At 45.2% G+C, this 24481-nt stretch overlaps 1 protein-coding gene across 2 annotated transcripts in view; it reads left to right on the top strand.

The window, feature by feature from the left end:
• Positions 1–24481, top strand: part of LOC139563531 (neuronal PAS domain-containing protein 3-like) — a 425688-nt gene that overhangs the window by 383569 nt on the left and 17638 nt on the right. For both annotated transcript variants that reach the window (XM_071382264.1, XM_071382263.1), the window contains 3 exons: positions 15029–15147; positions 20089–20282; positions 21089–21195. In XM_071382264.1, coding sequence (XP_071238365.1) covers positions 15029–15147; positions 20089–20282; positions 21089–21195 — 420 coding nt within the window. The remainder of the gene's footprint in view (positions 1–15028; positions 15148–20088; positions 20283–21088; positions 21196–24481) is intronic.

The following is a 24481-nucleotide window of genomic DNA, read 5'->3' as shown; positions in this document are numbered from 1 at the left end:
TTATTAATTAACATACATTTTCTCTGTTTTAAGATAAAGACAAATGCGATTTTACTTTTAATACCTCACTTGTACTTTTTGATATCTAGTATTATCACACCAGTAGACCAACCATCTGCAGCTCAAGCTTTGACCTAGTTATTCTCCTTCTGACTCAGTCATGAGGGAAGTCCAGTCCACTCTCCCGCGTGATTATACATGTTTCCTCAGCAGCAGAACATTGATCAACTTAAATGGCAGGAAATGTGCACACCACTTTTCAGAAGAGTTTTCACAGTCATAAATAAATACAAATCCCTAGCTATCTCTATATTTTTCATCTGCTATAGCCAGTACTGTACTAGGCACTTCACAGTAAGTAGCATGGCAGCCCTGTCTCTGTTTATCGTCCCCTGTTCATTAGTTGTGACTGGGGTCTCTGTCTTGACAAGTGTTATTGCTGTTCCGTCCTGTACGCCTACTCTGTCTGAGCAAGTACAATCTCCCTCCACCTCCCTGTGATCTAGCCAGGCATCCAAACTGATTTCACTATGTTTCACTGTTGAACCGGCGTTCAGTCTGGTTAAACCAGGCTACCTGTGATTAGCAGCGGGCCAGCAACCTCGTAACATGCAGCCATGACAGGACACGCTCAACCATCACCATCTCCACCACCTCCCCCTGCACTGTGATGTCACACTCAGGGTGGGCTGTTATCATGAGGGAATCTTATCCAGAAATAAGAGATAACCGAGATAACAGAGATAAGAAGAAAAAACACACACACACCTGCATTTACTCTGTCGAGCTTTGTATCTGACACCCACCATCTCAACCTCACCTCAGCGTCTCTCTTTCATTTCAAATCACGTAAGCAGCAAAGTCAGAACAATAACAGAACAGAACTGTCCACTCTGCTCCTCTCCTGGGTGGGTGAGATCACGTCTGTGTCCCAAATGACAACATATTCCGATAGGGCTCTGGTAAAAAGTAGGGAATAGTGTGCCCTTTGGGACTCAGTCTACCTCTCAGCATGGACATGGGGCCACAGTGACCTGCAGCTGATAACAACTGGCCTGCCGTGTCACCGCGTCACCCCCATTACCATATTAATAATGGATGGGCCCGGGCTGGGGATGTCTAGGGGAACATGGGCTTAGCTGACCACTGGGTATGGCAGTGTGTATACACTGGGACAGGAAGGAGCTCTCTTGGAGAACACTGTCTGAGTCATAATTTGCAGGCCTTGTCTTGAATGTCCAAGACAAATGTCCCTTCAGGGACAAAAAAGTTAATCTTATCTTAACTTATCTAGATGGACATCTTTAGGTTTGGGATAACTCTAATCAATGTATGGAGGGTCTTCATAATATCACAAGTCAAGTCTGATATTTTCAACAGCCAGCAGGTGTGGCCTGGGTATCTAAAACCTTTAATCTTCAGTTTTTTGAATGACCAAACTCTTCCGGCAAGCTTCTCATTTAGCCTTTATACATTTGAATAGACTCTTGTAAAAAAGTGTAGTTAGTTAGTCAACAACAAGACCCCTGGTCTTTTTTCATTCACGTTGACTACTATATGGCAGCCACCATAGCTCCCTGATTAGAATAATACATTCATTTGAAAGGACATATGTCAATTTGAGAAAAAACTTGGTCAATTAGAGCACTTTTAAAGAGTGTTTACACTCTGGATTTAATTATCATTCACTGTTTGGGGCTTTTCAGTTTTATTCCCTAATTGATCTGCTGCGTTTATTGTTATTACGTTATTTGCCTGTAAGCACGCTTCATGTTGCCTTCATCTAGAGCTTCTGCTGGATGCACCTTGACATGCTGACTGCTGACTGCTGACATGTTGACATGCTGACTGCTGACATGCTGACTGCTGACTGCTGACATGTTGACATGTTGACTGCTGACATACTGACTGCTGACATACTGACTGCTGACATGCTGACTGCTGACATGCTGACTGCTGACATGCTGACATGCTGACATGCTGACATGCTGACTGCTGACATGTTGACTGCTGAAGTGCTGACTGCTGACTGCTGACTGCTGACTGCTGACATGCTGACTGCTGACTGCTGACATGCTGACTGCTGACGTGTTGACTGCTGACATGTTGACATGCTGACATGCTGACTGCTGACATGCTGACATGCTGACTGCTGACATGTTGACTGCTGACATGCTGACTGCTGACTGCTGACATGCTCACTGCTGACTGCTGACATGCTGACTGCTGACACATGCTGACTGCTGACATGTTGACTGCTGACATGCTGACTGCTGACATGGTGACATGTTGACTGTTGACATGCTGGCTGCTGAGTGCTGACATGCTGGTTGCTGGTGTGCTGACTGCTGACATGCTGGTTGCTGGCATGCTGACTGCTGACATGCTGGTTACTGGCATGTTGACTGCTGGCATGCTGACTGCTGACATGCTGACTGTTGACATGCTGAGATGCTGACTACTGGCATGCTGACTGTTGACATGCTGACATGCTGACTACTGGCATGCTGACTGTTGACATGCTGACATGCTGACTGTTGACATGCTGAGATGCTGACTACTGGCATGCTGACTGTTGACATGCTGAGATGCTGACTACTGGCATGCTGACTGTTGACATGCTGACATGCTGACTACTGCCATGCTGACTGTTGACATGCTGACATGCTGACTACTGGCATGCTGACTGCTGACATGCTGACTACTGGTATGCTGACTGCTGACATGCTGACTGCTGACATGCTGGTTGCTGTCATGCTGACATGACTGCTGACTGCTGACATGCTGGTTGCTGGCATGCTGACTGCTGACATGCTGACTGCTGACAGGCTGACATGATGACTGCTGACTTCTGGTATGCTGACTGCTGACATGCTGACTGCTGACATGTTGACTGCTGACATGCTGACATGCTGACTGCTGACATGCTGACTGCTGACATGTTGACTGCTGACATGCTGACATGCTGACTGCTGGCATGTTGACTGCTGACATGCTGACAGGCTGACTGCTGGCATGCTGACTGCTGGCATGCTGGTTGCTGGCATGCTGACTACTGGCATGCTGACTGCTGACATGATGACTGCTGATATGCTGGTTGCTGGCATGCTGACTACTGGCATGCTGACTGCTGACATGATGACTGCTGACATGCTGGTTGCTGGCATGCTGACTGCTGGCATGCTGATTGCTGACTGCTGAAATGCTGACTGCTGACATGTTGACTGCTGACTGCTGACATGCTGACTGCTGACATGCTGACGTGCTGACTGCTAACTGCTGACATGCTGACTGCTGAAATGCTGACATGTTGACTGCTGACATGCTGACTGCTGACATGCTGACTGCTGACATGCTGACTGCTGACATGCTGACTGCTGACATGTTGACTGCTGACATGCTGACTGCTGACATGTTGACATGTTGACTCCTGACATGCTGACTGCTGACATGTTGACTGCTGGCATGTTGACTGCTGACATGCTGACTGCTAACATGCTGAGTGCTGACATGCTGGTTGCTGGTGTGCTGACTGCTGACATGCTGGTTGCTGGCATGCTGACTGCTGACATGCTGGTTGCTGGCATGCTGACTACTGGCATGCTGACTACTGGCATGCTGACTGCTGACATGATGACTGCTGACATGCTGGTTGCTGGCATGCTGACTACTGGCATGCTGACTGCTGACATGCTGACATAATGACTGCTGACATGCTAACTGCTGACATGCTGAGTGCTGACATGCTGGTTGCTGGTGTGCTGACTGCTGACATGCTGGTTGCTGGCATGCTGACTGCTGACATGCTGGTTGCTGGCATGCTGACTACTGGCATGCTGATTGCTGACATGATGACTGCTGATATGCTGGTTGCTGGCATGCTGACTACTGGCATGCTGACTGCTGACATGATGACTGCTGACATGCTGGTTGCTGGCATGCTGACTGCTGGCATGCTGACTGCTGACTGCTGAAATGCTGACTGCTGACATGTTGACTGCTGACATGCTGACTGCTGACATGCTGACGTGCTGACATGCTGACTGCTGACATGCTGACTGCTGAAATGCTGACATGCTGACATGTTGACTGCTGACATGCTGACTGCTGACATGCTGACAGCTGACATGCTGACATGCTGACTGCTGACATGCTGACTGCTGACATGCTGACTGCTGACATGTTGACTGCTGACATGTTGACTGCTGACATGTTGACTGCTGACATGCTGACTGCTGACATGCTGACATGTTGACATGTTGACTCCTGACATGCTGACTGCTGACATGTTGACTGCTGACATGCTGACTGCTGACATGTTGACTGCTGACATGCTAACATGTTGACTGCTGACATGCTGAAATGCTGACATGCTGACTGCTGACATTCTGACTGCTGACATGTTGAAATGCTGACATGCTGACTGCTGACATTCTGACTGCTGATGTTGACTGCTGACATTCTGACATGCTGACATGCTGACTGCTGACATTCTGACTGCTGACATGCTGACTCAAGTGTGTCTCCAGCTTAGATACATATGTCATCTCTTAAACAGAGAGTAGGGTTAGAGAATGTTTTAGGGAAAACCATTGGAAGTTTAGTTTTCTAAGAAAATACAAACAGGCCAGTATATATATTTACGAGTATACCCTTTATGAGTGTATTTATTCTCATGTTTTGTCATGCTGTTGGTGTCACATTGGCACTACAGAGTGGAGGGTTTGGAGAATGTTTTAGGCAAAACCGTTGGAAGTTTAGTTTTCAAACAAGCCACTATATTAAAGGATTTTTCCTTGTTCCTGGTTTAGTCATGTTGTGGTACTTCAGTGTATATTATTCAGGGTATATCATATAGAAATCACTTTGGTACAAAAGTATTGTTCTGGTACAAAATGATTGTCCTATTTTTAGATAAAAAATAATGTTGTGTTTTCAACCAAGGTATATGACCACTTCATTTAACTATATTAGAGATGGTCCATATGGAGATTTTTTTTGAATCATCAATTAACTTAATCACTTGGTTTAGAATAAAAATATTTGAGCATATTTGCTTCTATTTATTTTAATTTATCTTTACGGATGTACTGTGAAATCAGCAAAGAGGCCTGCCACACACAATGATGGAGAGCGATATTGATTTTCATGGAAACAGATAATATATTATTGTAATATTGTATTAGAAGCTAAGAGGTGCCAATTGAAAGGTCTCAGCGGGTCCTGTAGGGAGAGCACAGCTCTACAACATGTATGATACATATTCTTATTTATTTTTTACATTTTTACATGTTTTCTCATTTAGCAGACGCTCTTATCCAGAGCGAATTACAGTAATGAGTGCATTCTATACTTTTTTTTATTCATACATGTTACATTCCACTATCTGTCTCAGTGGCATTAAATGATGATGAATGGCATCTATTGGCCACCGTTTAAAGGGATAGTGCAAGATTTTGGCAAGCCCATGCTAGCTGTAGCTGTAAACCTCTAGTCATTGCGTTAACATTAGTTAGCAGTGGTTTGTGAAACTACCTACAACTTCCTTCAAACTGCACACATAGTATCCATGAGTTAGTCTGACTCACACTAAGCATGATTTTGACCATGATTCAACAACAAAAAATGTAATTCTCCACTGTCACCCTCCCCCCAATTATTAGTTGATATCTTGTTGAATTTGCCATACAGGAAAATTTAGAAATGATTACATTATTATTTATTTATTTATTATTTATTTTATTTTCACTCTGCCTGAAATGATATATGGTTTAGATGTATGTTTTTAAGTAATTTATAGTATCTCCTGGGAGTGTAGGCTACAGAGAGACTGGGACTAGATGAGGGGAGACAGGCACACAGTGCCTAACGGCATTTTTCCTGTCACCCTGTAATTATTAAAGCTGCCAATGCAATACAAGTCCCTCTCTGTATGTTTCACATCCCACTCACACTTATATACACACACACACACACTCTCACACACACACGCTCTCACAAACACACTCTCTCTCGCACGCACACACACACACACACACACACACACACACACACACACACACACACACACACACACACACACACACACACACACACACACACACACACACACACACACACACACACACACACACACACACACACACACACACACACACACACACTATCTCTCCCACACAGACGGGCAAGCTGTATTGAAAAATCACCCTCTACCTCTCAATATGGAGCCAGCCAGCAGTGCCTTCCAATTAGTACAGGGCCTGGTGCATTATCTATCATTACTAATGTACAGAGACGCACTCGTTCATCAGAGCAGGGCCAGACAAGGACCTCCCAGTGTCTGGAGATGGAGAACAGACACGCTGAGCCATGGGCCATACACTTTATCTTGATTTATCTGTACGTTAAACGCTTGACTTTTTGAATTGGTACTAATATTTATATAAATGTATTAGGAATATTAGCAAGCGGAGTAGGGGAGCCTCACTTAGGCCTATAAGTCATATAAGCATGTAGCTTGTAGCAGTGTCTTGCTTTGTAGGAGCTTCCTCCTCTGAGTTGTCCCTGGTGTGTAGAAATGGTATGGTGATGGTGACGGGGGTTGTCAGGGGGAGGAGTGGGGCGATGGGGGGCTAAATGATGATGGTCAACACTGACCTTCACAGCACAGAAAGTAATACTTTTAAAATCTCATCACTTACACATAGAGATGGCTCATTAATCGAGATCGGCAGACCCTTGCCAAACTATAAATAATGCTCACAAATGTTTATTCATTTTCCTTTTAAATAATTATTCTAAAAGGTGTCATTTTTCTATGAGATCCAGGGCTTGAAGTTTCTAGTTTCACATTTCACTCCAAAGATCCCTGGCACTCGATGTTAGGTTTGACTGGTACTCTACATTTAAATGAGGTTAGCTACATTCACTTCCTCTCACGCTGTAGGCCTTGCCCTCTTTGTACTATCAACATAAACATGCATAGATCGCAATACTGTGGGAATCCTAACCACACTGTTAGGTGGTAATTGCTCTATAGTTTTTACATGTTAACACGGTGTTCCATGTATTATAACCCTATAACAGATACATACTGTATATCAATATTCTCCCATGCGGTGTCAAAACCATTCATTGGTCACTGTGTCCCAAATGGCACCCTATTTTTTTTTTTTTTTTTTTTCACCTTTATTTAACCAGGTAGGCTAGTTGAGAGCAAGTTCTCATTTGCAACTGCGACCTGGCCAAGATAAAGCATAGCAGTGTGAACAGACAACACAGAGTTACACATGGAGTAAACAATAAACAAGTCAGTAACATGGTAGAAAAAAAAGAGAATCTATATACAATGTGTGCAAAAGGCATGAGGTAGGCAATAAATCGAATAATTACAATTTAGCAGATTAACACTGGAGTGATAAATCATCAGATGATCATGTGCAAGAAGAGATACTGGTGTGCAAAAGAGCAGAAAAGTAAATAAATAAAAGCAGTATGGGGGGTGAGGTAGGTAAATTGGGTGGGTAGTTTACAGATGGACTATGTACAGCTGCAGCGATCGGTTAGCTGCTCGGATAGCAGATTTTTAAAGTTGTTGAGGGAGATAAAAGTCTCCAACTTCAGAGATTTTTGCAATTCGTTCCAGTCGCAGGCAGCAGAGAACTGGAAGGAAAGGCGTCCAAATGAGGTTTTAGCTTTAGGGATGATCAGTGAGATACACCTGCTGGAGCGCGTGCTGCGGGTGGGTGTAGCCATCGTGACCAGTGAACTGAGATAAGGCGGCACTTTACCTAGCATAGCCTTGTAGATGACCTGGAGCCAGTGGGTCTGACGCCGAACATGTAGCGAGGGCCAGCCGACTAGGGCATACAGGTCGCAGTGGTGGGTCGTATAAGGTGCTTTAGTAACAAAACGAATGGCACTGTGATAAACTGCATCCAGTTTGCTGAGTAGAGTGTTGGAAGCTATTTTGTAGATGACATCGCCGAAGTCGAGGATCGGTAGGATAGTCAGTTTTACTAGGGTAAGTTTGGCGGCGTGAGTGAAGGAGGCTTTGTTGCGGAATAGAAAGCCGATTCTTGATTTGATTTTGGATTGGAGATGTTTGATATGAGTCTGGAAGGAGAGTTTGCAGTCTAGCCAGACACCTAGGTACTTATAGATGTCCACATATTCTAGGTCGGAACCGTCCAGGGTGGTGATGCTAGTCGGGCGTGCGGGTGCAGGCAGCGAACGGTTGAAAAGCATGCATTTGGTTTTACTAGCGTTTAAGAGCAGTTGGAGGCCACGGAAGGAGTGTTGTATGGCATTGAAGCTCGTTTGGAGGTTAGATAGCACAGTGTCCAAGGAAGGGCCGGAAGTATATAGAATGGTGTCGTCTGCGTAGAGGTGGATCAGGGAATCGCCCGCAGCAAGAGCAACATCATTGATGTATACAGAGAAAAGAGTCGGCCCGAGAATTGAACCCTGTGGTACCCCCATAGAGACTGCCAGAGGACCGGACAACATGCCCTCCGATTTGACACACTGAACTCTGTCTGCAAAGTAGTTGGTGAACCAGGCAAGGCAGTCATTAGAAAAACCGAGGCTACTGAGTCTGCCGATAAGAATATGGTGATTGACAGAGTCGAAAGCCTTGGCCAGGTCGATGAAGACGGCTGCACAGTAATGTCTTTTATCGATGGCGGTTATGATATCGTTTAGTACCTTGAGCGTGGCTGAGGTGCACCCGTGACCGGCTCGGAAACCGGATTGCACAGCGGAGAAGGTACGGTGGGATTCGAGATGGTCAGTGATCTGTTTGTTGACTTGGCTTTCGAAGACCTTAGATAGGCAGGGCAGGATGGATATAGGTCTGTAACAGTTTGGGTCCAGGGTGTCTCCCCCTTTGAAGAGGGGGATGACCGCGGCAGCTTTCCAATCCTTGGGGATCTCAGATGATACGAAGGAGAGGTTGAACAGGCTGGTAATAGGGGGTGCGACAATGGCGGCGGACAGTTTCAGAAATAGGGGGTCCAGATTGTCAAGCCCAGCTGATTTGTATGGGTCCAGGTTTTCCAGCTCTTTCAGAACATCTGCTATCTGGATTTGGGTAAAGGAGAAGCTGGGGAGGCTTGGGCGAGTAGCAGCGGGGGGGGCGGGGCTGTTGGCCAAGGTTGGAGTCGCCAGGAGGAAGGCATGGCCAGCCATTGAGAAATGCTTGTTGAAGTCTTCGATTATCACGGATTTATCGGTGGTGACCGTGTTACCTAGCCTCAGTGCAGTGGGCAGCTGGGAGGAGGTGCTCTTGTTCTCCATGGACTTTACAGTATCCCAGAACTTTTTGGAGTTAGAGCTACAGGATGCGAATTTCTGCTTGAAAAAGCTGGCCTTTGCTTTCCTGACTGACTGCGTGTATTGGTTCCTGACTTCCCTGAACAGTTGCATATCGCGGGGGCTCTTCGATGCTATTGCAGTTCGCCACAGGATGTTTTTGTGCTGGTCGAGGGCAGTCAGGTCTGGAGTGAACCAAGGGCTATATCTGTTCTTGGTTCTGCATTTTTTGAACGGAGCATGCTTGTCTAATATGGTGAGGAAGTAACATTTAAAGAATGACCAGGCATCCTCAACTGACGGGATGAGGTCAATATCCTTCCAGGGTACCCGGGCCAGGTCGATTAGAAAGGCCTGCTCGCAGAAGTGTTTTAGGGAGCGTTTGACAGTGATGAGGGGTGGTCGTTTGACCGCGGACCCGTGGCGGATACAGGCAATGAGGCAGTGATCGCTGAGATCTTGATTGAAGACAGCAGAGGTGTATTTGGAGGGCAGGTTGGTCAGGATAATGTCTATTAGGGTGCCCATGTTTACGGATTTAGGGTTGTACCTGGTGGGTTCCTTGATGATTTGTGTGAGATTGAGGGCATCAAGCTTGGATTGTAGGACTGCCGGGGTGTTAAGCATATCCCAGTTTAGGTCACCTAACAGAACAAACTCTGAAGCTAGATGGGGAGCGATCAATTCACAGATGGTGTCCAGGGCACAGCTGGGAGCTGAGGGGGGTCGGTAGCAGGCGGCAACAGTGAGAGACTTATTTCTGGAGAGATTAATTTTTAAAATTAGAAGTTCGAACTGTTTGGGCATAGACCTGGAAAGTATGACAGAACTTTGCAGGCTATCTCTGCAGTAGATTGCAACTCCTCCCCCTTTGGCAGTTCTATCTTGACGGAAAGTGTTATAGTTGGGTATGGAAATCTCAGAATTTTTGGTGGCCTTCCTAAGCCAGGATTCGGACACGGCAAGGACATCAGGATTGGCAGAGTGTGCTAAAGCGGTGAGTAAGGCAAACTTAGGGAGGAGGCTTCTGATGTTGACATGCATGAGGCCAAGGCTTTTTCGATCACAGAAGTCAACAAATGAGGGTGACTGGGGACATGCAGTGCCTGGGTTTACCTCCACATCACCCGAGGAACAGAGGAGTAGTAGGATGAGGGTGCGGCTAAAGGCTATCAAAACTGGTCGCCTAGAGCGTTGGGGACAAAGAATAAAAGGAGCAGATTTATGGGCGTGGTAGAATAGATTCTGGGCATAATGTGCAGACAAGGGTATGGTGGGGCGCGGGTACAGCGGAGGCAAGCCCAGGCACTGGGTGATGATAAGAGAGGTTGTATCTCTGGACATGCTGGTCTCAATGGGTGAGGTCACCGCATGTGTGGGGGGTGGGACAAAGGAGGTAACAGAGGTACGGAGAGTGGAACTACAGGGTCCATTGCAAACCAAAAAAATGATAATGAAAACTAGCCTGAACAACAGTATGCAAGGCATATTGATATTTGAGAGAGACATACAATAAGGCATAAAGTGATTGCAGGTCTTGATTGGGAGAGCTAGCTAAAACAACAGGTAAGATAACAGCAGCAATAACAGGGTGCTAGTCTAACACAGCAACAACAGGTAAAAATGGCGACGACTAGGCAGAGAGGGTCGGATTAACTACACACAGATCCTGAGTTAAAGCACAGAGCCGACAGATAAAACACAAATAAACAGAATGGAGTACCGTGAATTAATGGACAGTCAAGCATGCATCAGCTATGTAGCCAAGTGATCATAGTGTCCAGGGGGCAGCCGTTGATGGAGCAGGGAGGCCTCCACTAAGCTAGCACGCGGCGTTTAAAGTTAGTAGCCCGGGGGGTGGTCTGCTCAGACGGAGGGGGTCTGCTCAGACGTGGTCGTGTCGACAGAGAATCCAAGCCGGATGGCGAAAGAGAGGTTGTGAATCGTAGAATTGTGTTTGCTAACTGGTGCTAGCTTCGTGGCAGTGGCGCTAGCTGCGCTAGCTGCAAGCTAGCTGTGAGGATCAGAAGTAGTGGCTCAGGGATTACGGCAAGAATCCGGCGTTGTTGTCGAGAGACAGTCCGATGCTGGTAAATTGGTGAGTAATATCCAGGCTAATAACAGGGCTGGTGTCTGTGCAGAAGGTAAAAGCTACTAGCAGCGGCAAAAAAATGGCTAAATTAGCTTGTAGCTGATTTAGACCAGTTGTGATGGATTGGCAGGGCTCTGTTTCGGCAAAAAAAGGTCCAGTCCAATTGGCAAAAGAGGTATTGTAGCCCAAGAATTCGCTGGTAGACCTCTTCGGCTAGCCGGCAGATGGGCCTAGCTCGAGGCTAGCTCAAGGCTAACTGGTGCTTGCTTCGGGACAGAGGTGTTAGCCAGTAGTAGCCACTCGGTTGCAGCTAGCTAGCTGTGATGATACGGTGTAATTGTCCAGAGCTTGTGTCAGGAATCCGGTGATGTGGTAGAGAAAAAGCAGTCCTATATGCTCTGGGTTGATATCGCGCTTGCAGACTGGCAGGTATTGGCCCGGTATTGAAGCTGGCTGTGTCCGAGTTAAGGGCGAAGACCGCAGCAGTGGCTAACTGACTACTAGCTAGTAGCTAGTTATCTGGCTAGCTTCTGATTGGGGTTACGGTTCTAAAGTATAAAAAAAAAAATAGCAGGTCCGTACCACATTGGGTGAGGCGGAATGTAGGAATGTATATTCAGTTCCTAGACGGAAAGTGAAATTAAAATATATACGAAATGTATACGAAAAATACGAAGACTATTTACACGGGACAAGACAAGACAAAGACACGTCCTACTGCTACGCCATCTTGGATTGTCTATCCCCTATAAAGAACACAAAGTATCTGTGATAATTCTCCCACTCCACACTCTAATACCCAGAGTAATGCTCCAACAGAGCTCATATTAGCATTAGTTTGATGAAGAAAGTATTGCAAGGGTGTCCGACGTGTCTGACTCGTAAATTGCCCAGTCTATAATTCACATTCACATCATAACCGCTAACTAACAGAAGCCCACTGGTGGTGAAACACACCACCACCCCCCAACCCCTCACAAATTAACCTGATTGGTTGCTTTAGTTAGACGTCAGTAGAGTGAAAATAGATTCCTGTGCTTTTAAGGCCAGGCAGTTGGTTGGCTCGTGCCTTCTTTTATGAAAATGCTCAGTTCTAAGAGGCTCTGATCTTGTGTTTTAGTAATATAGAACTATACAGCTGACTGGCAGCTGTGATCTATAGCATTTAAGTGTAAGTTTTGATCTCTCTGCCTTTGATTAAAACTAATGAGCTCATTTAATTCAAAATGGGAATCTGTGATAAGAGAAATAAGGTTGATGTGATTGGATTAGAGAGGCAAATTAAACTCTTAGAGCTGCTACTGCTTCTGCTGCTTATGCAGTGTATTAAAACGCTGTTGGTGTATTCTGCTGTGTTAGATGATGAGAAAAATGTCATAGTAATTCATATTTAATCAGAAGAAATTAAATGACTAAATATAACATGGCTCTGGCTTCTCCCCAGTGATAAAGGACTGGTTATATTTTAAATGACATTTAATTCCTCAGTAAAGAAGAGAAAAAAAGAGAATGTCAGCAGCCGCCACCACCACGCCCTCCCACCAGCATCCTCGCTGTCACCCCACCCTCCTCTCTCATACTGATCATGTTGTTTCCGGTTCTAGAGAACCTCACTGCAGCCTTGTTATATGGAGAGTAGCTGGCTGGCTGGCTGGCTGGCTGGCTGGCTGGCTGGCTGGCTGGCTGGCTGGCTGGCTGGCTGGCTGGCTGGCTGGCTGGCTGGCTGGCTGGCTGGCTGGCTGGCTGGCTGGCTGGCTGGCTGGCTGGCTGGCTGGCTGGCTGGCTGGCTGGCTGGCTGGCTGGCTGGCTGGCTGGCTGGCTGGCTGTCTGTCTGTCTGTCTGTCTGTCTGTCTGTCTGTCTGTCTGTCTGTCTGTCTGTCTGTCTGTCTGTCTGTCTGTCTGTCTGTCTGTCTGTCTGTCTGTCTGTCTGTCTGTCTGCCTGCCTGCCTGCCTGCCTGCCTGCCTGCCTGCCTGCCTGCCTGCCTGCCTGCCTGCCTGCCTGCCTGCCTGCCTGCCTGCCTGCCTGCCTGCCTGCCTGCCTGCCTGCCTGCCTGCCTGCCTGCCTGCCTGCCTGTCTGCCTGTCTGTCTGTCTGTCTGTCTGTCTGTCTGTCTGTCTGCCTGTCTGTCTGTCTCTAATGTCCTGTCCCCCATAGGGGACAGAGACAGTCTGGGAGACACACACCACACACACACACACACACACACACACACACACACACACACACACACGACAGCTGAAACAGAGCAGTACCTAGCCAATTGCTTTGCCCTCGTTTTTGTCAAGCCCCACAATCTGGAGGCCACGCACTGCGAGCCTGTGAACGGGGCCGAGACGGCCTCCACCCAAGGCTGTCCCAGCGCCACGAGGGGCTGGTACTGAAGCAGCTTCTCAGCAAACGCCTGCTCCATGTAGCCGTCCAATGAGCAGCCCACTTCCAAAATGAGCACCTCCCCCTGGCCTCCCCCCACAACAACAATATCTGGTGTATTTGACCCACAGGAAAACACATCATCAACATCACACCAGCTTCCCCCTTACACAACAATGTGTCTGTCTGTCTGTCTGTCTGTCTGTCTGTCTGTCTGTCTGTCCGTCCGTCCGTCCGTCCGTCCGTCCGTCCGTCCGTCCGTCCGTCCGTCCGTCCGTCTTTGTTATTCACTCCCCTTAGATCCTTCTATGGGATATGCACATTTGCAAGCAGATGTTGAATCTTTGCTAGGGCCACCCCTCTCACAGCTTCTAGCTTCATGACCACAGGCAAACGGGAAATGTCAATCATAACACACACACAGTCAGGGATACCAGGAGGGGCTAGCATGTCTACATCTACAGTATATTATCTCCTCTGATGGATTGAATATTTTGAATATGCATTTGATTATTAAGCCTTGATCAGGAGCACAGAGTGACAAATAGACGGTTTCACCTTTACCTAATAGGTATCCTTGTTGTGTTCTGTTGAAGAGACTGACTGACCTCATTAGTTATGGGCTTTTAATGTGATGATCTATGTTTAGAATTGTCTTGAGATTGGTGAAGCAAGGATGATTATCTTTGTTTACAATTAGATTAACAGTATACAGTATAAAAAACACTTGAGTTAACTCTAATAGGTATTCCATTACATGAAATTGCAATATTGTACTTGGGAAATGAATACTACACTACAATGAAGAGAAACATGCAGTTGACTTTTAAACTGCCGCCGAACTTCCAATAAAATGTTTTCACCTGTTATGGTGTTAGACCTAACAGAGGTTGTACACTATTACAGAACATACTGTAATTAAAACATTGTTTACTGGTAATGTGTTGTTTTTATTTAGGTGTGCTTTTTCCATTAGACGGTTACCTGGGAGATGATAGAAACTCAATGAAAAGTTATTACAGCTAGCCTGTCTTACCAGCTGGAGTTTTTAATATCACCCCACCTCTCCTGGGCTTTACTACAAAACACACAGATTTATTGGCCAAGTAATGTTAAGTAATTGTGCGTGTGCGCGTGCGCGTGTGTGTGTGTGTGTGTGTGTGTGTGTGTGTGTGTGTGTGTGTGTGTGTGTGTGTGTGTGTGTGTGTGTGTGTGTGTGTGTGTGTGTGTGTGTGTGTGTGTGTGCCTCCACAGTCGAATCGACCAGCCCCACCCTGCTGCCCCCAGACAACATTCTAGAACGCTCCTTCTTCATCCGTATGAAGTCCACACTGACCAAGAGAGGCGTCCACATCAAGTCTTCAGGCTATAAGGTAAGACCCAGAGGCACGGTGGCCGAGCCACAGAGATCCTAGAATTCACACCCCCACAGCCATATGTTGTTATATATGTAGTTCTACGGCCTAGCCCTGTAGTAAGAGCGGGGTTATAGACTCTCATAAGGAACTAGTCTGGAATCCAAACTGAATATGGCTCTGTTTTACTATTGTTTTAGAGTGATATTCAGTTTGCATTCCAGGCTTTTTCTAGTATGTAAATATTGTTTTGTATTTCAGTTTGAGTTGTGAAAAAGAGAGAATGGCCATAACTACCATGACTATAATACTCAGCATGACATAAAAATGGCTGTCGGTGTTAACATACTGTATGTATAGAAAAAGAGTCATGTAGGCTCAATATTAAGTTGATACGATGTATGGCTGGTGGGGGCTTTGGGACAGAGAGATATGATTAAGGCTGATTCTTTGAGCAGTGAGGACACACAGGGACGAGCCCAGCCTCACCTTGATGCCCCTCTCTCTCTCTCCAAGGATCTCCATATCATCTCTGTCTCTCTGTCAGTGTCTCTGGCCTCATTCTGGCATCATCACACCCTAATGCACTTTGTGTTCTCAAGGGTGGATCTGTACGGCTCTCGTTGTTGGAAGAAAGAGTAGACCAAGGCGCAGCATGGAAAGTGTTCATGATTTTAATTTAAAAAACACTCAAACAAAATAACAAAATCGAAAACGAAAGTTCTGTCAGGCAACAGTAACTAAACAGAAAACAAGATCCCACAACCTAATGGTGGGAAAAAGGGCTGCCTAAGTATGATCCCCAATCAGAGACAACGATAGACAGCTGCCTCTGATTGGGAACCACACTCGGCCAAAAACAAAGAAACAGAAAACATAGAATTTCCCACCCGAGTCAAACCCTGACCTAACCAAACATAGAGAATAATAAGGATCTCTAAGGTCAGGGCGTGACAGGATCCATCAGCAGTGGCGTGGGTTTGGATATATCTCTTCAATCTCTTTATTATATTGTGTTTCATTGGTCTTGGACTGTGAGGGAAAAAACATTTTAATATTTATTTATTATAAAAAATGGAAGGTAATGGCTGCCTATGATATTGAACTAAGGCTGTGTCTGAGAGAGAGAAAGAGACAGAGAGAGTGAGAGAGAAGGAGAGAGAGAGAGACAGAGAGAGGAGAGAGAGTTGAGAGAGAGGAGAGAGGAGAGAGGGAGAGAAAGAGAGAGAGAGACATAGAAAGAGTTTCAGTCCAAAAGCAGTAATAGACAATCTTAAACACAAAATAGCGAGGGTGGAGGTGAGGACAAATGTTTTGAAGGTCCTAATTATGGCTAGAGATAAATGTTGTTTGGCTTGTCGGTGATCTGCTCCTCCACCCGGGACCGCGAGGCACGGTGGCATTGGTGGCACTTATCATGGCTGCTTATATCCCCACTCCACTCTGGAGGTCAAATCAAAGCTCCAGCTTTAAACCTGTATTTTTTTTAACAGATCTCAGCCCCCCCATCTCATTTAATGCACTCATGTAAAGGTCCTCCTTTATTATTTGTGCTGTATCACATTTCAAAAGCACTCCAGAGAATCCCCAGGAACAGATGAATCTTATTTCTTATGTATACCTCTTCTATATTCACCGGTGGAGGGAGAGAGTGTATTCATTGTGTGCTGAACCATGAATTATAAAAATGGATCCCTTTATTTGGTTGGCTTGTATTAAGTTGAGAAATGCTATTCGAATGCCTCTCACTGCCGCTGTTGTGAACACTTGACATGTCAGTTTGCATTTAACTGCCTGAGCATATTTAATGTTCTGGCCAATAGCGCTCCTGTAGCAGTCTAGCTGCCCACCATTGACTTCAAAAGTTGTCTTATTCAAACTAACTTTTTTGATGCCCCTAGGTTTGGGCTTCCGAATAAATCATTTAAATTCCATATGTTTTTAAAACATTAGTATCCATTAGAGTGGAGCAGAGCGGTGTGCATTTTATTTTGCATTGTCTGGGGTCCTCTAGAGCACCATGGCCTTGTTCCGTCCAGCCGGTACAGTCATTAGATGTCTTCCTCTGTCCTGGTCTCATTGTGCTGATGTGATGTCTTCCTCTGTCCTGGTCTCATTGTGCTGATGTGATGTCTTCCTCTGTCCTGGTCTCATTGTGCTGATGTGATGTCTTCCTCTGCCCTTGTCTCATTGTGCTGATGTGATGTCTTCCTCTGTCCTGGTCTCATTGTGCTGATGTGATGTCTTCCTCTGTCCTGGTCTCATTGTGCTGATGTGATGTCTTCCTCTGCCCTGGTCTCATTGTGCTGATGTGATGTCTTCCTCTGCCCTGGTCTCATTGTGCTGATGTGATGTCTTCCTCTGCCCTGGTCTCATTGTGCTGATGTGATGTCTTCCTCTGCCCTGGTCTCGTTGTGCTGATGTGATGTCTTCCTCTGTCCTGGTCTCATTGTGCTGATGTGATGTCTTCCTCTGCCCTGGTCTCGTTGTGCTGATGTGATGTCTTCCTCTGTCCTGGTCTCATTGTGCTGATGTGATGTCTTCCTCTGCCCTGGTCTCGTTGTGCTGATGTGATGTCTTCCTCTGCCCTGGTCTCATTGTGCTGATGTGATGTCTTTTTGAAGCCTGACAACCAACAACCAACAGTCAAGTGTGTATCAGCACCTACCTTGCTGTCAATCTGTGGTCTGATCAAGAGCATATTGTCTGTCTGATGTGTGAAGCTGATCAGTTTACTGTCTGTCTGATGTGTGAAGCTGATCAGTTTACTGTCTGTCTGATGTGTGAAGCTGATCAGTTTACTGTCTGTCTGATGTGTGAAGCTGATCAGTTTACTGTCTGTCTGATGTGTGAAGCTGATCAGTTTACTGTCTGTCTGATGTGTGAAGCTGATCAGTTTACTGTCTGTCTGATGTGTGAAGCTGATCAGTTTACTGTCTGTCTAATGTGTGAAGCTGATCAGTTTACTGTCTGTCTAATGTGTGAAGCTGATCAGCATACTGTACCATACCTGGGTTCAAGTACTATTTAAAATAATTTAAAATACTACATCTGGGCTTGATTTAGCTTCCCTGGCACACTGGAACAAATAGAATAATTGGAGAAGAGCAAAACCCTTCCCATCCAGCATTGCAGGCAGGCTTAAGCAAACGCTAAAAATATTTGAAAGATTTCAAATAGTGTTTGAACCCAGGTGTGAGTGTGAGCAGGCTGATTTGCTGCATAGATCTGTTTAACACGTAAAGGACTTTAGGGAACTCTCATATGCATTCAACAAAGTCATTCTGGGTGGATCGACCAGACTTTGTTTACATGATTCAATTATACATACATGATGTAAAATGTTACAGAAATTAGTGTAATTACAGAATATCGGGGACATATATATCACATATGTAACAAAAATAATATATCTAAAACAGGAAATATATCTAACACATATTCTGCACAGTAGATGATTAACATGTTACAGAAATGACTGTAACTGCAAAATCATGGGAACATATCTAACAGAATATACCTGGGTGGAAAGCCGATTGAGAGTACCTTTAACTGTTCCTATTCTTCACGGTCATTCCCCTGGTGACCTTGAACAAGGTCTCACTGCACTCTTCAACTTTAAAAAGACAGCAAAGTATTCTCCCTCCTCTTCTCTCAGAGCAGCACGACTTCAAGCACTAGACTGGCTACAATCCCTCTCCTAGCATTCTGTTTCATGTGTTTTAGCCGGTCTTCGCTCATACTCACTTTAAAATAAACACGGTTCAATCTTGCCATTGGATGTGCTATACAGCGTTGTAGTTTAGTTATATTCAAAATGGGTTTCAAACTATCATCCACAGTTCTTCTTTGTCTTTCGAAACTCCAGGGAAAAGGAGTCAGTATCATTTAACTGTGGAGACTGTTGATGGCTTCTAGGATGTCACAAGCACTGATGGTTTCCCTTTGAAAAGGAGACATCATACACCATCAGAGCCATTTTCCTCCTGGGCCGACTGTCTGACGGGGCCATTGTAACATGTCACTGTTCTGTTAGCTTTCTAATGCAATGCCTGGAATAGGGCTGTTATTTTGTTGTTGTGTCTCTCTTCTGAATTGGAATTCAATGTCTGGTTCCCATTGTTGAGGGTTGCTTATCCCTGGTGGAGCAGGAGATGGTCTGAGGCTTTGAATGAGTTTAGGGAGCAGGAACTGTCTGTGTGAATGATGATAATCGCGTCTCACCAATCTCAGAGGTGTGCCACTGAGAGGCCAGTGTCAGTAGTTTAAAGACTACAAAACAATTCCCCCTGGGTTTAACCTGGCAGTGATTAAAATGGATGGATCTGAAAGTGTAGTTTGCATATCTAGTCAGTTCCTCCTCTAGGGCAGAATAGAGCTACAAAGACTTTAAAGCTAGCGATAATTAGGACCTTCAAAACATTTGTCCTCACCTCCACCCTCGCTATTTTGTGTTTGGAATTCTCCATTACTGCTTTTGAACTGAAACTCTTTTTCTCTCTCTCTTTCTCTCTCTCGCTCTCTTTTTTTCTCTCTCTTTCTCTCCCTCTCTCTCCTTTCTCTCTCTCTCTCGCTCTCTTTTCTCTCTCTCTTTCTCTCCCTCTCTCTCCTTTCTCTCTTGCTCTCTCTCTCTCTCTCTCTTTTTCTCTCTCTCTCATTCTCTCTCGCTTTCTCGCTCTCTCTCTCTCTCTCTCTCTCTTGCTCTCCCTCTCTCTCTCTCGTTCTCTCTCTCTCACGCGCTCTCTCTCGCTCTCTCTCTTCCTCTCTCTCTCTCTCTCTCTCACTCGCTCGCTCGCTCTCCTCTCTCTCTTGCCTCTCCTTGCTCTCTCTCTCTCTCTTGCTCGCTCGCTCTCCTCTCTTTCTTTCTCTCTCTCTCTTTCTCTCTCGCTCTATCTCTCTCTCTCTGTGTCTCTATCTCTCTCTTTCTCTGTGTTTCCCCCTCTATCCCTCCTCCTATAGGTGATCCATGTTACAGGCAGGCTGAGGATCCGTATGGCATTGACCCACAGTCGGTCGGTACCCATTCAGATCATGGGCATGGTGGTGGTAGCCCACGCCCTCCCCCCCCCCACCATCAACGAGGTGCGCATAGACTGCCAGATGTTTGTCACCAGGGTCCACATGGACCTCAACATTGTCTACTGTGAGAATAGGTAAGGCTTGACTGTATTTTACTGTACCCACATGGCAGTGAAATACATAACTGAAATGCATGGGTAACGTTTGAAAACGTCTGAAACCCTACCTCTTCAAAGAGTATCTTAAATAATCCCACAGCACCGCTTGGCATTACGTTGCTCTTATAGTTGTGTAGGTAGTTCCACTCTAATCGCTAGGGTTTGTAATTTCATAGCAATAGGCCTATATACTGTACACCTCATCATGAACATTATATTTCTTTGCTACCTGTCCTCATCTCTGTGGGATTGAGATCACTGAGATAGTTTTCTTTTTACCCCTGTCTGCCAGACAGTCAGTTATTTATGTGGAAATCACATCTGGACAGTCAGTTTTACAGTGAGATAGCCTCAGCTTTCCTGGAAAATAAAATGGGAAACTGATCAGGACTACTTTCATGAGTTTCATAGGGTGTTTGGGGAGACTAGAAATATCAGAAATCACCACACAATATGTAAGACAGATAGTAGCCAGGTTGCTTTTGGGTGAACAAAAAAAGAATGGATAGATTATATTCAATACTAAGTGATAGGCATTTTATCATGTGAAATGGGAAGACATCCTATGTTCCATTCTATCCATTTGTCCCTAAATGTGTGTGTAATACTTACTGTATCTTTGTCAAAGGCATTAGTCTGACATATCAGGATGAATATGGTCTATCTGGTTAAGCTGGAATGACATTGCTTTTTAAGAGCCGTTTGAATGTTTTTCCGTTTCCGTTGGTGCCTCTTCTCTTGCCGTCGTCACGCGCTGAATCCTTTTCAAATCCCTGTTCTAGAATTAGCGACTACATGGACCTGATGGCAGTGGACATCGTAGGGAAGAGGTGTTACCAGTTTATTCATGCAGAGGATGTGGATGGCATCCGGCACAGCCATTTAGACTGTGAGTATTATACTTTAAGAGTTACCACATCATTCCAGTATGGAACATAACTTATTATGAACACATTATTGCAGAACAAATGTTATTATGGGAAGTGATCCATCACAACTATCTCCTCTCCACCCAAACACCAAAGTCATCGGTCATCGTCTGCTTCACTGCAGAGCTGTTGTTGTTCAGAACAAAGTTGTTCTGATCTTATCAGCGTACAGAATAGGTGTCAAAGCCCTGTAGAGAGACAACATCTAGATGATGATCCACGTTATCTGCCTCTGTGACCTTCTAGGGTTTGAACACGGGTCTCCTACATGCCACAAGACCTGGTTAGCCCACATTGAGCTAAACCCTGAATCAGGGTAATAGGCCTGTAGAGAGACCACATCTAGATGATCCACGTGATCTGCCTCTGTGACTTACTTACCTTGGATGGGGGAAATATTTTTGGGTTGCAATGTCATGACTCAGGGGTAGAAATATATACCATTGATCTTCAGACCCCAGGGAGGGAGAATGGAAACCAAGACCCCCACGCAAGTTCACTCCCAATGTTTCAAATGAAATGGCTGCATGTCTTCTTTGTTTGTTTGCGTTCAACTTTGAGCTAAGTTTACTTTTAGAGTAACGGTCATCTTTGCAAAGGTGTCTTTGCATCTCTACTCCACCAGAGCAGTTGTTATAGCCCGTGGCAGGAGGTACTCTCCGCTCGCTTTACTTCTTCATTCCAAAACGTGTCATGATTTGATATGTTTCGCCAATGAAAGCTTTACTGTGGCTGGTTAAACACTGAGGAGGCATTGTGGGAGCAGTACACCATTTGATTGGGCTTTGCAACGTGGATACTGTACTAGGCAGGCTGCCATTATTGGAGATCTGTGGGCTGAGCTGCTCCCTGGGCCCTTTCTTCGTGCTGGATGCTGGATTGTAAGTGTAAAGGGTGTAAATTCCCTTGCTTTATTAGGTGGGAGGACGAGTGTCCTTGGGGTTGCCTCCTCGGCCGGGGAACTTGGCTGATTAGATATTGTGAGTTCAACTGAATTAGAGCGCAATTACTGCTGCATTGCACTGTCCCTGTGCCTTAAAAATGCACCAACTTGGGTTCATTAGCGGCTGATTTGAAACCCAGCAGAGGGAAAGTAGAGAGGGAGGGCTGCCCATGGATCACATTGATAAGAGAGGCTAATGCAGGCAAATTGAGGCAGAAGGCAGATTGAGGCGGCAGGCAGATTGAGGGTAAAGCAGGCCGATTGATGCTAAGGCAAGCCGATTGAGGCTAAGGCAGGCCGATTGAGGCTAAGACAGGCCAATTGAGGATAAGACAGGCCGATTGAGGATAAGGCCGGCAGATTGAGGATAAGGCCGGCAGATTGAGGCTAAAGCAGGCCGATTGAGGCTAAGGCAGGCAGATTGAGGTGGCAGGCAGATTGAGGTGGCAGGCTAGGCAGTAGCAGCAAACAGTGGCACCGTTGCATATCTCCAGCTACCCCTGGCTGTCTCCTATCTAATACGCTCCACCCAGGCTTTAGTCAACTTACAGGCAGTGCATGAGCCGGGAAATTGGTTGTGTTCAGTGCTGCTAAATAGTTAGTTCATGTATTTATTTGTTAATTTAATAGTTTTTTGAGTTACGGACAGATACAATTAAAACATTGACACGCTGAATGAACAAGATTCAGATGTATTGCAGCATTGTACTTAAGTGTGCACTAATTTCTAGTGTTTGTCCTTTTAGTGTCTGTTAGTGGATTTGATGTTGATTTCGTCTGGGTATACTAAACAGTTAGCCTGTGTACCTGTCTCTCTAGCTGTCATACCACTCCTTTCCACTCTCTGTCATGCTAAACAAATGACACAGATTACAAGGTCTGGAATGTGATAGTTGAACAGAGACTGGCAACCAGGCTACTATACAGTATTTACAGTTAGAGAACAAAGCCATGGGAATTATTCGGTGAGCAATTCAGATTGGGATAACTAAGGGGTGTTAATTCCCCCTGACAAAATAAAAACTTTGCTATTTTCCTAGCTAGTTCAGTTGATAGTTTCATCTACACATTTACACTTGTGGGAATTGGCCTATATGGATAGGGCTACATTGAAATATTTCTTACAGAAGAAATATGAAATGCATAAGAATGGTAGCAACTGAAAGAGCAATTGAAAGGGAATAGTTTGAGATTATGGGAAAATTATTAGACCAAAGTTGAGGACACAACAGTTCACATTAGACTGTTGATTTTATGTACATTTTACATTTACTGTACTTTTCGCCACGTTTGTTGATAACGAAATCTGAAAATACTGTGGATACATTCAGTAACATGATAAGAATATTCCTGGAAAATGTGGGGGAGGTGCAACATAAGACAAAAAATGACAAGGGTTTGAGAGAGCGGACTAACTGGTGTCTTCAAGTGGTCACACACCTAAATTAATTTCAATGCACTTTTATGACTCAAAGAAGAGTCTTCAACTGTAACATGCTTTTTTGATCTCTCCTAGCTGTGCCGTTGAGGAACTAGAGCAAGCAGACTTGTAGTTGTTTTGTTTGGAACACAACCCTGCATCCCCGCCATCACACAATTACTGCTGTTGCTTACGCAATTCAAAAAACTGCCATTTTAAATCGCAATCTGGGTCAGGTGGGCTTCACTTGAAGCTTGTTCTATTGCCAACATGACTTGCTAAGTTATATAATGTGATCTTACAGTGTAAGGCTTTCACAAGGCAATTCAGGGAAACAGATCATCATTTTGGTGTGCATAGAAAGGAGTGATGAGAGCGTGAGCTTTAAAATAGACAAACAAACATTGTGTTCAGAACAACCCAGGGTATGACGTCATGTCCTCTTGGAACTGTACATCACACATAGCGATCATAAACGTTGACACTGTATATGACATGAGTTTTATGATATGGAAATGTGAGGGACAAGTGGCGAGCATCTTGTTGTCCCACGCGGTGCTCAAGTTTTGAACGGCTGTCAGTCAGAACCCATACAGCGCTGTGAAGCGCAGAGCCAGAGCTCTGATGTCATGTATAGCATGCTACTGTACAACCACTACGTTCCAATTTAGGCGCTTACCAGTGCCCAAATCTGTCATTTTCAACCTGTCTACGGGTACAAGTGTAAAGGGTTAATGCCCATGACATATACCCATCATTATCATCATCAGTCACATTATCACCACATATGTGATGATCATTTGGCCTTTGTGATGATAACTAACTGATAAAATGTAGTTATAGATGTACATGAGCAGATATTAACAGCTAGCTAAGTCATGCA

This window comes from Salvelinus alpinus, chromosome 34, assembly GCF_045679555.1.
Source record: "Salvelinus alpinus chromosome 34, SLU_Salpinus.1, whole genome shotgun sequence".
NCBI classification, from domain to species: domain Eukaryota; kingdom Metazoa; phylum Chordata; class Actinopteri; order Salmoniformes; family Salmonidae; genus Salvelinus; species Salvelinus alpinus.
Note: the sequence above shows the minus strand (reverse complement) of the source record. Positions and strands in the feature narration are given on the sequence as shown.